Here is a 14621-nt window from a genome sequence, read left to right as displayed (position 1 = left end):
ATATATATAGTTTCTAAATTTATAATAATAGTAGTATTTATTTATATGTTTTTGCATTGATTTGTGACTATGGGATTAACATGAACTGCATAAACTGCAGACACCTGTTCATAAATGTGATTCCATATTTGAAAATGAGGAATCGATACTAAGGAAGCCAATCCCGTCACATTTTTTAATATTCGGATTCAGTGTTCGGGATTGAAAAAAATCTCAAACTCGGGATTCTCAGGATACCCGGGATTGAGTTAATCAATGAAAATATTATTCATGGCCATAAATTCATGGGCCATGAATGTTATTTTATCCCTGTGGTGTTGGGGGGGACCATGAAAGTTTTATTTTTTCCCTGTGTGCCCAGGCCGGGGGGATGAGTCTAAAATCAAGTGGGCTAAAGGACATGGTCCGTCTGCAGCTACCAACAGCATGAAGGGAGAGCTGAACAACATGTGCCTCACTATCACCAGTCACTAACATCCGGCGCCACCAACAACATAACAGTCATTAATAAACTTAGTCACCTGGCTGACAGGGTGCAGTGCTCACCTCCACTTGACGCAGCCCCCGCTGCCACCAGAGACTCAATCTGCACCCACAGACCCTGAAGCACAACTCTCACTGCAGCCTTGGGGGACGCTCTCCTCGCCCTATCTTTGCACACACTGTCCCTATATTGTACCTACAACCACAAACTGTCACCCTTCCCCTCCCCCAATCATGTCCCCAACCTTCCACCTTCCCGTCCAGTGTTCACTAGCCCACAGGTTCACCATAACCATATACTTTAAAGTTTTCACCCCCACAGTGTCTCTCCTGACACAGTGATTTGAAAAATTCACTCCTCTTCCTATTGCTCTCCCAGCTTATACTTAGTTTACTGTTAGTAAGGAGACAGGGACAATAAGTAGGACAGAAACAAAGCATACTAGGGTAGAATGCCTGTGTTCCTATACAAAAACTAAATCCTTTTTCTCCTATGGTGATAGAGGGAAAGATTTTGAGATGTCCCAGGCTTGTAAAAATCACAGAAAATACTGTTTGTGACTGCTTTCCAGGAGCTACATGGTTCACTGACCTGGTTGAGAGCCCAATTAAAGCAGTGGGATGAAAACCTCTGTTGAATACCAGTCTGAATCCATGCGAGAGACAGATTTGCATAGAGGCACCACAACCATTCTAATGATCAGCAAAATTAACAAACCAAGCATATGCATAATGCAACTCCTAAGTCCTTATGCAACTCACAAAATGATTATATATTGTCTCTGTAATTTTTAGGATGCAGGCATAGGGACTGGTCAACCAACTTCTGCCCCATAGTCATGATAGAAAAGTATACACACTGGTGTCCGCCTGAGGGATCTGTACATGATGTCATTGTGTAGTGCAGCTACTGTGAAGACAGTTCCACACTCCTCATGCTGCAGTTGGAGGGACAACACACAGTCACTAACGGACTGAAACACTGAGTCCTCCCCCTGATGAGAGCCGGTCACATGGCTGTGACATCATCAAAGGTCCTTCTGCCAAGGATCTAGAATCTAGGCCGGGGTAGTGCGTCTAAGCCGAGTGCTCAGTGCTGTTCTGGCTGAAGTGGGCATGCTCACGGAAGCACCAATCCCAGGATTCAAATCCCAAGTTTTTTGGGCCAAATCTCAGAATTCCGCCAGTCTCGATCCAGGGATTGGTCTCCCTAATCGATACCCTGCTATTAATTATATTATATATACCCTTTTTGCTAGATGCCTCCTGGGTTTCTATACTAAGTAATTAGGTTTTATTACTTAAGTACAAGTATTGGGAACTGACAATAGAGGTGAAAGCAAAGGTTAAAGTAACCAGATCAAAAAGCAGATAGACCTGTCAAAAACAGGGCAGAGGTACAGTAAGGGCTGGCGGAGTTCAATCAAAGTCAACGGTTTACACAGGGTTGGAACAATAAATTATAACAGGACATGTAGCACTCAGAAGAGGGCACTTTACCTTACAATAGATGATTCTATAGCTACAACTAATATGTGTGCCTATCAGTACATTAGAATCATGTTACTGAGCACCCAGCAACCTGTGTGTAGCCAGACGTTATTTATATTCTGTGTAGGACTGATTAGAAAGGGAAGACTTTGGTGTGAGTTGGTCAGCTTTATACTAGTTGCAATGTATGGAACTAACATTCCCTATCTTTAATACAGAGCATTAAATAGCGTTAAACATGTTTTAGAAACCTATACATTTTTTTGCATAGCAAAGATCATGTGAGTATCTTTAGCATAGAAATGCATGTTATATTCATGTCCTGACCAGAAAAACAAGAATTTGTACAAAAGTGTTCAGTTTAACTGCAACATATATGTAACATAGTATAGCTCATAGAACATAGTAATAATTATTTCTTAGGTGAGTACTAAGGCCCCTATGTGTGAGTGTCTGTCGCTCTCTGTATATATATATATAGTATATATATATATATATATGAAAAGTATAAAGTAAACGGGGCACACAATAGTGAAAGTACATAGCAGCTTTTATTCCTCTTACACCATATTAAAAATCACGTACAACATAAACATATTAATAAAGTGCACGAATTGCACACATGTATACTTAGACACCAGTGCTACCCTGCTTCCACAGTGTCCGCGCTTCCAGGTCTGCCGATCTACCAATAGTTCTGGCATCGGGGAACTGCGTGTGTCTCACCAGTTTAGCCTGACACACAAGCATTTCCCTGACGCCAGAACTATCGGAAGTTCGGCAGACCTGCAAGTGTGGATAACTGTGGAAGCAGGGTAGCACTGGTGTCTAAGTATACATGCGTACAAATAGTGTACTTTAATAAGACAAACAGCTGGCATTCTGATTCTAGTCCATGGAAAACCTAGGTACCCCTAGAAAACATGCAATATCAACACCGCCGTCTACATTTCAGTTTATTTCAAGCTTTTATCAGGTCATGACGAAAGTTTTAAATAAACTGAAACATAGACAATGCGGAGTATTAGGTGTTGTGTCACCAGTTTCTTCGCCTGGTTGACAAGGTCCTAAGAGTGCCACAGTGTTTGTTGTCGAATATATATATATATTATATATATATAAATAAAAACATACAGTCATGTGCATAAATATTGGGACATTGACAGAATTTTCATATTTTGGCCTCTATTCACCACCACAATGGCTTTGAAATGAAACAAACAAGATGTGCTCTAACTGCAGACTTTCAGATTTAATTTGAGGGTAATTACATCCAAATCAGGTGAACGGTGTAGGAATTACAATGGTTTCTATGTGCCTCCCACTTTTTAAGGGGCCAAAAGTAATGGGACTATCAACTCAAAAGCTATTTCATGGACAGGTGTGGGCTATTCCCTCGTTATTTCATTATCAATTAAACAGGTAAAAGGTCTGGAGTTGATTCTAGGTGTGACATTTGCATTTGGAATCAATTGCTTTCAACTCTCAATATGAGAGCCAAAGAGCTGTCACTATCAGTGAAGCAAGCCATCATTAGGCTGAAAAATCAAAACAAACCCGTCCGATGAGATAGCAAAAACATTAGGTGTGGCCAAATCAACTGTTTGGAACATTCTTAAAAAGAACGCACCAGAGAGCTCAGCAACTCCAAAAGACCCGGAAGACAACTGTGGTGGATGACAGAATAATTATTTCCATGGTGAAGAAAAACCCCTTCACAACAGTTGGCCAAATCAAGAACACTCTCCAGGAGGTAGGTGTATATGTGTCAAAGTCAACAATCAAGAGAAGACTTCACAAGAGTGAATATAGAGGGTTCACCACAAGATGTAAACCATTGGTGAGCCACAAAAACAGGAAGACCAGATTAGAGTTTGCCAAACAACATCTAAAAAAACTATTACAGTTCTGGAACAACATACTATGGACAGATGAGACAAAGATCAACTTGTACCAAAGTGATGGGAAGAGAAGAGTAAGGAGAAGGAAAGGAACTGCTCATGATCCAAAACATACCACATCATCAGTGAAGCATGGTGGTGGTAGTGTCATGGCGTGGGCATGTATGTCTGCCAATGGAACTGGTTCCCTTGTACTTATTGATGATGTGACTGCTGACAAAAACAGCAGAATGAATTCTGAAGTGTTTTGGGCAATATTATATGCTCATATTCAGTCAAATGCTTCAGAACTCATTGGATGGTGCTTCACAGTGCAGATGGACAATGAGCCGAAGCATACTGCAAATGCAAACAAAGAGTTTTTTAAGGCTAAAAAGTGGAATGTTGTGCAATGGCCAAGTCAATCCCCTGACCTGAATCCGATTGAGCATGCATTTCACTTGATGAAGACAAAACTGAAGGGAAAATGCCCCAAGTAGAAGCAGGAACTGAAGACATTAGCAGTAGAGGCCTGGCAGAGCATCACCAGGGATGAAACCCAGCGTCTTGCGATGTCTATTCGTTCCAGACTTCAGGCTGTAATTGCCTGCAAAGGATTTGCAACAAAGTATTAAAAAGTGAAAGTTAGATTTAGGATTGTTTAGTTTGTCCCATTACTTTTGGCCCCTTAAAAAGTGGGAGGCACATAGAAACCATTGTAATTCCTACACCATGCACCTGATTTGGATGTAATTACCCTCAAATTAAATCGGAAAGTCTGCAGTTAAAGCACATCTTGTTTGTTTCATTTCAAAGCCATTGTGGTGGTGAATAGAGGCCAAAATATGAAAATTCTGTCAATGTCCCAATATTTATGCACCTGACTGTATATACTGTATATTATATATATATACATACATAGACAGGTATAGCTGTAACATGCTAAAGTATCTTTTTGCTTACAGGGCCCTGGAGTGCCATCTGTTTCTGCATTTTTCAGTATCCATCAGAGTAAGGCACTGGGTCCGTTACCATATTAAGCACAAGAGTGTTGGACCTATTGGACTTTCTATATATTCAGGGTCGATGTTAGGTTCTACTGCCTCTCCCTTGGACTTAAAAAAAATATTCAACTCAGACAGGCTTGTCTGAAGTGACCGCTGACCCTGTATATGTCTGGGGTATTCACTGCACTTTGTATGAGGCAGATTATAACTTGCTATGTAGTAATTAATTATGCCCTCTTCATTGGCTGGCCACACTTGCCCTAAAATGAAGCAATTGGAAACCCACTTCTAGAAATCAGACATTTGCCCCTGAGCTGGGCAGCCCATCAGATGTTATGAGGATTGGTGCACATCTAATTGGATTGATCACAAGTGCCACGGGTTTATTTCTTGGTGTGTGTGTATATAATAATGCTTACCAGGGTTAACAATAACTGAAACATGTACTCAATAGTGGTGATCTATACTGGGATGCACTGATATCAGTTAGTATACAGTACAGTGATTTTTTTCTGTATTATTTCGACTTAGTATACAATGTTTGGAATATGTGTGTTTGTGTCTATAGAGACACAGGTTTTGTATTTAGTAAATTAGATAAATCAATTGCAAATTGCATTTTTTTATTCTAATATGAGTGGTAACATTATGGAAACCACTGTCAGATATTTGCACTTTATGTAGTTATTTGACATTTAATTTAGTTATATGGTTTACCAAGTTTCATCTTCAAATCATTGATAATGCTCTTATTTAATATATGTAGTATTTAATGGTAAATTAAATTAATTTATGGCAACAGTGCAGTACAGTGTTTTGACTACTCTTGCATGTACTGAAACATTGGTCTTTTTCCTAGATGGTTGTACCCTCAAACTGCAACCTTTGTACTTTAGTTGCCCTGCACAATGACAAAGAACTGTCTATTTGGCCACAGCCATCTATACAAAACATATTTGCACTTTGGGCCTGATTCAGCAAGGAACACAACTGCGAATGCATAGCGATTACACACGCAGTCTCACTGCGATAGTATGCACTACATAAGGACGCTCACTTTACTTTACACACAATCCGTAATGTTTAGCAGGACTGCAAAACCATTGGTACAATCGAGTACCATGGCAGCCTCACGCACACTTGCTCAAGCCCCGGCCCTACTCAGAAATTGCTAACTTCCACTCACACTATGAGTCCTCAGGCTGTGTAGGGCATCGCAGTGGCTAATTTATGCATGCCCCTGCAACGGCGTACAAACGCACTGGCCCGCCTGCGTTCGGCTGACCACCCCCCCCCGTCACCACCTCCAAATGGCACATCCTGCCAATCACTCTGTTATGCGTCTGTGCAGTCTTTGCGATTGCAGTCCCGATCATAGTGACTGGTTCATGAAAACGCACTGCGTTGCATGCACAGTACGCAACAATCGGCCATTTGCGTCCGTATTTGCAACTGCGTTCCTTGCTGAATCAGGCCCTTTGTTGGAAACTAGACTCATCTTAAATGTCCAGTACATAAAAGATACCTCATTGAAATGAGGGGTTAACCCAAACTTCTAAGTAAGATTATTTTTATGTTGTACAAGGACTTTTTCAAATTTGTAGATTTGCTGAATCTGTCTTCAAATTTGCCAAATCTCTATCAGGTTTCGAATAATTTATAGGCCAAAACTTTGAACTTTGCTTTTGCATTGCACACTTGTGTATAGATCATTATGCATGCAAAATGCCCTAATTCATTGCATATTATCCAAAGCCAAAAACATGTGTGCTTCTGCAAAAGGCTCTATCTAGGTTTACAGCCAGGTAAATAATATGACATCACAGAAGCAAAAGAAAAATCCAATGGCGCTACTACCTATGAACACAGTGGGGGCCTAGTAGAAAATGTACTCTAACTACTGACAGCTAGCCCTACCAATTGGGAAAAAACTGGATCATTCCCAAGAAACAAACCAAGAAAATAGAAAATGTAAGGGCGCTAATCAATAGATAATGAGTTTAATGATTAAGACATAAAACATATGATGATTACGACAACACTAAAAAATCAAAAACACACAGAATAAATATAGCAATAAAAAATATCAAGATAAAATGAGGCTGCCTAATGATGTAAACACAGATGTCAGTGTGCACCGTGCAAAAAATACAGTATTACGTGGCATAAATATTGTATAAGCTCCTATGGAGCATAGTTCAATGCTGTTTAACGATCATAGGGCATAAGAAAAAATTATAAATCCAGTTGTCACAAATGTGATTCCATCCCGGAGGAGATATAAACTAAATGTTATTTGGAAAAACTCCGTACTCCGTGGTTCAACTCCCCAATGTGATCGGTATGGATGTAGTCTCTTATTCTGCTAATGAGCAGCAATTCCACTATCCCACAGAGGGGAAAAAAAGAAACTTTGTATGCGTCCAATTGAAACACTGTATATTAGGCTATAGAGTCTTTAGAGAGGGTTTCCAGTAATGATTTTAAACATGCATGTTTGCTGAATATTTTATATGTACATATACCACTCTTTTTGTATATATAAAAGTCACCACAGTGATATCCCTTATATCAAAGCGCGGTGCTGCATGGCAGGTGCACAGGCCAGCAGTAATGTTACCATTCACTGTATCCTTCTCAGATGCAGCAGGGAGGTACACTCGTGGCAACGGAAACCCAGAGACTCGTAGCCTTGTCAGCAGGTGATCACTCGTAACGCGTTTCTCCGCCTCAAGCTCATCGGCGGTTTCTTCAAACGGTGTGCTCCCCCGTCTTAGTAGCTGCTTTAAGTGCCTGACTAATTGGTCAATTGGTAGCAGGTGTTTCATCCAGGTGCTATTTTGCACATGCGCAGTCTCATATATTAAACAGACCTCATTTCAGATGTAAATATGCAACACTATATTTAGATAGAGTTGCTAGTCATTAGAGACGCTTATTGTTAAACGGTTTTCAGTGATTGGCAACCAATAAATAAAGGTGCATATCAATTGTTTGTTAGTGCATAACTGACCTAAAGACAGCATTAATAGATGTAGAGAGAACAGACAAAAGAAGCCATACTGTATTATATGTTAACCTATGTTCGATTACAATTAATCGATGTTAGTAATATTTAAATTTATCTAAATAGACACATTTTCTAAAAAAAGACATTTCTTATATAGAAGTATAAAAATATATATAGAAGTATATACTCAAGCAGTCAAACAGTCCACAGATAATCCCATCAGAAAAATAATAATAATGAAAATAAAAATAAAAATAATAGAGATAGCATCATTGAACATAGAGAGTAAGCAATCAAAGTTCTTAATATACACATACTATTAGATGGTTCATAACTGATCTAATATGAATCATAACAGTAATAGAAATAATAGCAGTAACGTCATTGGATGTGGAGAGCAAACAAATAATCGGAATTCTTAATCAGCCTATATCAGATTCCAATAGATCGATGCAATATAGCCATAGACACAAATTTGTGCATGGGAAATCTGAAGTTGGCATATATATCCATATGTGCACATACACCACACACATATATATATGTATATGTGCACGTGCACATTCACAAACTCACATATTTGAAGGTGCACAATTGATCTAATGCAAATGATATTAATAATAATAACAATAGCCACATTGGATGTGGAACGCAAACAATTGGTCATAGTTCTTAAACATCCTATATCAGATTCCAATAAATCGATGCAGTATATCCATATATACATGTCTGTATAAAAAAACTAAAATTGGCATATACAGTCACATGCGCGCAGAAACACTACCCATATACGTGTGGATGCGTGTGCACATTCACAGACCCACACACCAACCAAAGTAACAGACAATGAAAACATATGGGGGGAAAAAAAGGAGGAAGAACCATCTACCTAAAACATGCTAGTTATCATCACATTTATAAGGACACATGTCCATGGATAGTGTGCTTGTCCCTTTAAGTATATTTGATCGGAGGGAAAGAAAGGGAAGGAAAAGGATTGATCTCTGCATTCACAAATGGTTGCATGTAGCCAGAAACAGTTGGGCTGATGTCACAACTGTATACACATGTTGTGGTAACATGTCAGACTCAGCAGACATGTCCCCAATGACACTAAAAAGGGGCCAAGAAACCATGTCAGCCTACCCATATGCATCTAGCCTATGTTATTGAGCTCCACCGTATCGTTGTGGCCCTGTGGAATTAGGGTTTTGAGTCTAAAAATCCAGTAGGCCTCACGTTTGCAGAGATAGTTGTATCTATCCCCACCCCTCTTAGTTGGTTTAATATGTTCTATTGCTTTGACCGTAATGTTGTCAATCCCTTCCTGGCAGGTGGTCACATATTTGGAGAATGGATGTGTTTTAATCTTCTTAATCAGGTTCCTCCTATGCTCCATAAACCTGGTATGTAGAGATCTCGTAGTGCGGCCTACATATTGTATACCGCAACCACATTCCACTATGTAAATAACATAGGAGGACCTGCAATTCAAAAAATCTTTAATCACAAAAGTCTCATTAGAGACAAATGATTTAAAATCAATAATTTTCCTCTCAGTGTGTTTACAGGTAGTACACCTGTCACTACCACATCTGTGAAAGCCTGGTGGTTTTGGAGGAAGCCAATTAAGAGTGTTGGTGTGTCCCATATCTATTCGTTTGAAATGGCTTGGTGCAAGTTTGGTTTTTAGATTATCTGATTTTTTGAAAATCACTGCTTTGCCAGATACAATGGATGGACCTATATATGTGTCCAGTTTTAATAGTGGAAGGTTTTTATTGATTATCTTCTTAATGTCCCTAGCATATGAATTACAGGTAGTAACAAATGTCAAGGTCTTATCATAGTTCTCATCTTTGGCTCTACTGCCATGTGTCCCATTGTCCAAAACCAGCCCGCTTACGTCTCTGAATGCCCTATCAAGTAGATGTTTGGGGTAACCTTGTTCTAGAAAGGACTTATGGAGAGCCATAGCTTGTTTCTCAAAGTCTTCAAATTTGGAACAGTTCCTTTTAACACGAAGGAACTGCCCCTTCAGAATATTGTCTTTCCAGACTTTCAAATGGTTACTCCTATAGTTCAAATATCTACTCTGGTCAACCTCCTTGATATAGGTCTTTGTTATAACATCACCATCTACCCCTATATCAAGTGTGATATCCAGATAATTGATAGATGTAGAGCTGATGGTGTAAGTGAATTTCAAACCAAATGTGTTGTGATTGAACTGATCTAAAAGTAGTTGAAGTGAAACCCTGTCCCCATCCCAAATAAAGAAAAGGTCATCAATATATCTGCCATAGAGAACCAGGTTCGCCCCAAGTTCCTGGTCTGTGAATGTGCACACGCATCCACACGTATATGGGTAGTGTTTCTGCGCGCATGTGACTGTATATGCCAATTTTTGTTTTTTTATACAGACATGTATATATGGATATACTGCATCGATTTATTGGAATCTGATATAGGCTGTTTAAGAACTATGACCAATTGTTTGCGTTCCACATCCAATGTGGCTATTGTTATTATTATTAATATCATTTGCATTAGATCAATTGTGCACCTTCAAATATGTGAGTTTGTGAATGTGCACGTGCACATATACATATATATATGTGTGTGGTGTATGTGCACATATGGATATATATGCCAACTTCAGATTTCCCATGCACAAATTTGTGTCTATGGATATATTGCATCGATCTATTGGAATCTGATATAGGCTGATTAAGAATTCCGATTATTTATTTGCTCTCCACATCCAATGACGTTACTGCTATTATTTCTATTACTGTTATGATTCATATTAGATCAGTTATGAACCATCTAATAGTATGTGTATATTAAGAACTTTGATTGCTTACTCTCTATATTCAATGATGCTATCTCTATTATTTTTATTTTTATTTTCATTATTATTATTTTTCTGATGGGATTATCTGTGGACTGTTTGACTGCTTGAGTATATACTTCTATATATATTTTTATACTTCTATGTAAGAAATGTCTTTTTTAGAAAATGTGTCTATGTAGATAAATTTAAATATTACTAACATCGATTAATTGGAATCGAACATAGGTTAACATATAATACAGTATGGCTTCTTTTGTCTGTTCTCTCTACATCTATTAAGGCTGTCTTTAGGTCAGTTATGCACTAACAAACAATTGATATGCACCTTTATTTATTGGTTGCCAATCACTGAAAACCGTTTAACAATAAGCGTCTCTAATGACTAGCAACTCTATCTAAATATAGTGTTGCATATTTACATCTGAAATGAGGTCTGTTTAATATATGAGACTGCGCATGTGCAAAATAGCACCTGGATGAAACACCTGCTACCAATTGACCAATTAGTCAGGCACTTAAAGCAGCTACTAAGATGGGGGAGCACACCGTCTGAAGAAACCGCTGATGAGCTTGAGGCGGAGAAACGCGTTACGAGTGCTCACCTGCTGACAAGGCTACGAGTCTCTGGGTTTCCGTTGCCACGAGTGTACCTCCCTGCTGCATCTGAGAAGGATACAGTGAATGGTAACATTACTGCTGGCCTGTGCACCTGCCATGCAGCACCGCGCTTTGATATAAGGGATATCACTGTGGTGACTTTTATATATACAAAAAGAGTGGTATATGTACTTATAAAATATTCAGCAAACATGCATGTTTAAAATCATTACTGGAAACCCTCTCTAAAGACTCTATAGCCTAATATACAGTGTTTCAATTGGACACATACAAAGTTTCTTTTTTTCCCCTCTGTGGGATAGTGGAATTGCTGCTCATTAGCAGAATAAGAGACTACATCCATACCGATCACATTGGGGAGTTGAACCACGGAGTACGGAGTTTTTCCAAATAACATTTAGTTTATATCTCCTCCGGGATGGAATCACATTTGTGACAACTGGATTTATAATTTTTTCTTATGCCCTATGATCATTAAACAGCATTGAACTATGCTCCATAGGAGCTTATACAATATTTATGCCACGTAATACTGTATTTTTTGCACGGTGCACACTGACATCTGTGTTTACATCATTAGGCAGCCTCATTTTATCTTGATATTTTTTATTGCTATATTTATTCTGTGTGTTTTTGATTTTTTTGTGTTGTCGTAATCATCACATGTTTTATGTCTTAATCATTAAACTCATTATCTATTGATTAGCGCCCTTACATTTTCTTTTTTCTTGACATCACAGAAAACTGCTTTCACTCTCTGGAATTCTGCACTGCTCAGTTTTCATGATTTAAATTTGAAAGGACCCATCCATATTTTATCTGAATTAAAGTTGCATATTATAGTTGGAAGAAAAGTTTGATGTGCCCAATGCATTAAAGTGCTATAGTCACAGATGAAACATTAAGGGCCTGATTCATAGCCGCTCGCGAGCACACAGCGCTCGCAAGCGGCTCGATGTTTGCGAGTCCTGCCGAGCAACTGAAGTTCAGTCGCTATGGGGCTTGCTACTAGACGGGGCGGCTGTCAATGGTGAGTGGTAGCTCGCCCCGTTTTGTAGCCGTGTAGGGCTATTAGAGCAGGAGGTCCACTCGGCCTTGCGACAGCCGAGACCCTACCACAGGGTCTCGTCGCAAGGCCGATGGTCGCGATTATCGCGACAGGCTCCAGGACGCTCACACAAGCTGTTGGTGGTCTCCCACAGCTTTGTGAGCTGCCGGAGAAAAAAAAAAAAACACGCCCACAGACCTCGCGAGCGGCCAGCGGCTGAATCAGGGCCTAAGTACAGCTCATTGCAACAAAGAAAAATTCTAAATTTAGATGTGCAAAAGAATAGAATGACATGCAAAGTGTGTATAATTGAATGTTCGATTTAGTGTAGCATATAGAAAAAGCAAATGATTGCCTTACCTGTAGAGAGTGTCCAGCAGGACTCATGCTAAGACGAAATGTCTCATTGAATGATGGTTCTCGATCATGCCTACAAACTCTAGTTTTTTTCTTTATTATACGTTTCTGTGTTGCTATGTTAATAACGTAGAGTTTCACATATAGATCTGTAAAATAATGTTAAATAGATCATCCTTACCCCATTTCAGAGTTCAAAACTGCTTACAAATGAAACATATAAATAAATAAATACTTATTTATCATTGTTAGATGGGTGTATTCTAATTCTAACCAGAAATATATGGCTTCCTACAGTGATGATGCACTCAGCTGGCATGTCTCGGTATTACACGTGGTACACTTTTCCTTGGTTGTAGAATAATGAATACACTGGACCCGATTCATTTTTCATAAATCTGATATTTACGCAAATCTCTAATGTTTAATGATCTGCTCATGCACAGGAGCCGCACTGCACATGTGTAAATCTGGTCCTGCAACATCGGTCACAGTGACCCAAAAGCTGCAGCATGATTGACATGCTGCTGGCATTTGGGGGCGGAGATGGGGAGTGTTTCAGATCATGGGGGAGTGTCTAGCCCATTTTACGGGCATGCCGAAGCCAGTGGCTTCACTGGCCCGGGTAGCATGATTTTGCCAGATATCCTTACTAACCTGTGGGTTACTCAGATGTCCGAGGTTCACACAGGGGATCCGATGCTGTGCCTTTGGACAAAGCCATCGGATCACAGAAGCCTGCGGTGAGCATCTTTTTACTTAAGATGCCTCCTGTGGCTTTTGCATATTTTAGCACAGCCGCTGCGTACAAAGACGCAGCACAGTGCCACTAGCATAAATCTATGAATCAGGCACACTGTTATTATACAACATGAAGCACTTTGACATCTGAATCACTTTGGTGTGATGATGATGCGACCTTACCAGTCCACATTCACAGTCAATAGAAATGAGTGTTTGATCAGTTTACAGTGTTACAATTTTCTGTTCTAACAAACCATATGTATGTCTATTTCAATTTAGTTAAGGTTGTGTCTTCCAAAGTTTTTTTTTTGTGGTTTCAGTCTTCCTTGATTGCACCATAAACTTTGTTGGATGACCTCACGTTTGGGATAGTAATCTACCTGCAAGTCAGGGACGTGCAGCCAGGGTAAGCAGAGCCTCCCCTGTCATACTCCTGAGATTTGACAAAAAAATGATAAGAATAATACAAAGAAGATATTTATAACTTACACTATAAACATCTTCTTTGTTTATTGTAATCATTTTTACAGTTAACACTCACCAGCTTTGTGGAGCCCCTGGGACTGCAGGGAGACCAGAGATGTGGCAGCAACAGCTCAGCCTCACTTCTGTATAGTCAGACACTGCTTGCAGAGCTGGGGGAGAGGCTACACCACAGGCAGTAAGCTGCACAGAAAGAAGCTAATAGAGGCATGCCTCTAAGTATGAGACGGTGCCTTGAGCACTGATGGACACCTTGGATGTGTCATGTGACCAGGAAGTGCACTGCAGTGTTTAGAGATCGGAGCTCAGCAGCAAAAGAATACACAGTGATGAAAGTAGGAGAATCAATGGACACTGAAGCATAGTGCAGTGAGGGGAGAGTTACAGTGAGTAGGGGGTGAGACAGGCTCCCAGCACTCAGACCCATCTCAATGTGTGCCTCCCCAGCCATTGACCTCACCGCACGTCACTGCTGCAAGAACATACTTACTACAGAAATGCAGCCTTTTTCATGGCAGTACTTGGATAGTATTGATCTTGTCTGTAGGTACTGCATGTTACAGTATCTGTCCATTTAGCTAGGCTATATCCAATGATGGAGGATGGATGACACAGCAAAAGCTAAAAAACTAAAAAAGTAAGC

General features: G+C 39.7%; 1 protein-coding gene across 2 annotated transcripts in view; it reads right to left on the bottom strand.

Moving 5' to 3' along the window:
* Window positions 1-14621, bottom strand: part of PCLO (piccolo presynaptic cytomatrix protein) — a 345027-nt gene that overhangs the window by 3675 nt on the left and 326731 nt on the right. For both annotated transcript variants that reach the window (XM_088468800.1, XM_088468802.1), the window contains one exon: window positions 12755-12900. In XM_088468800.1, the coding sequence (XP_088324926.1) occupies window positions 12755-12900 (146 nt within the window). The remainder of the gene's footprint in view (window positions 1-12754; window positions 12901-14621) is intronic.

The sequence above is a fragment of the Taudactylus pleione genome, unplaced genomic scaffold (assembly GCF_031769625.1).
Source record: "Taudactylus pleione unplaced genomic scaffold, aTauple2 ptg000086l, whole genome shotgun sequence".
In the NCBI taxonomy this organism is placed as follows: domain Eukaryota; kingdom Metazoa; phylum Chordata; class Amphibia; order Anura; family Myobatrachidae; genus Taudactylus; species Taudactylus pleione.
Note: the sequence above shows the minus strand (reverse complement) of the source record. Positions and strands in the feature narration are given on the sequence as shown.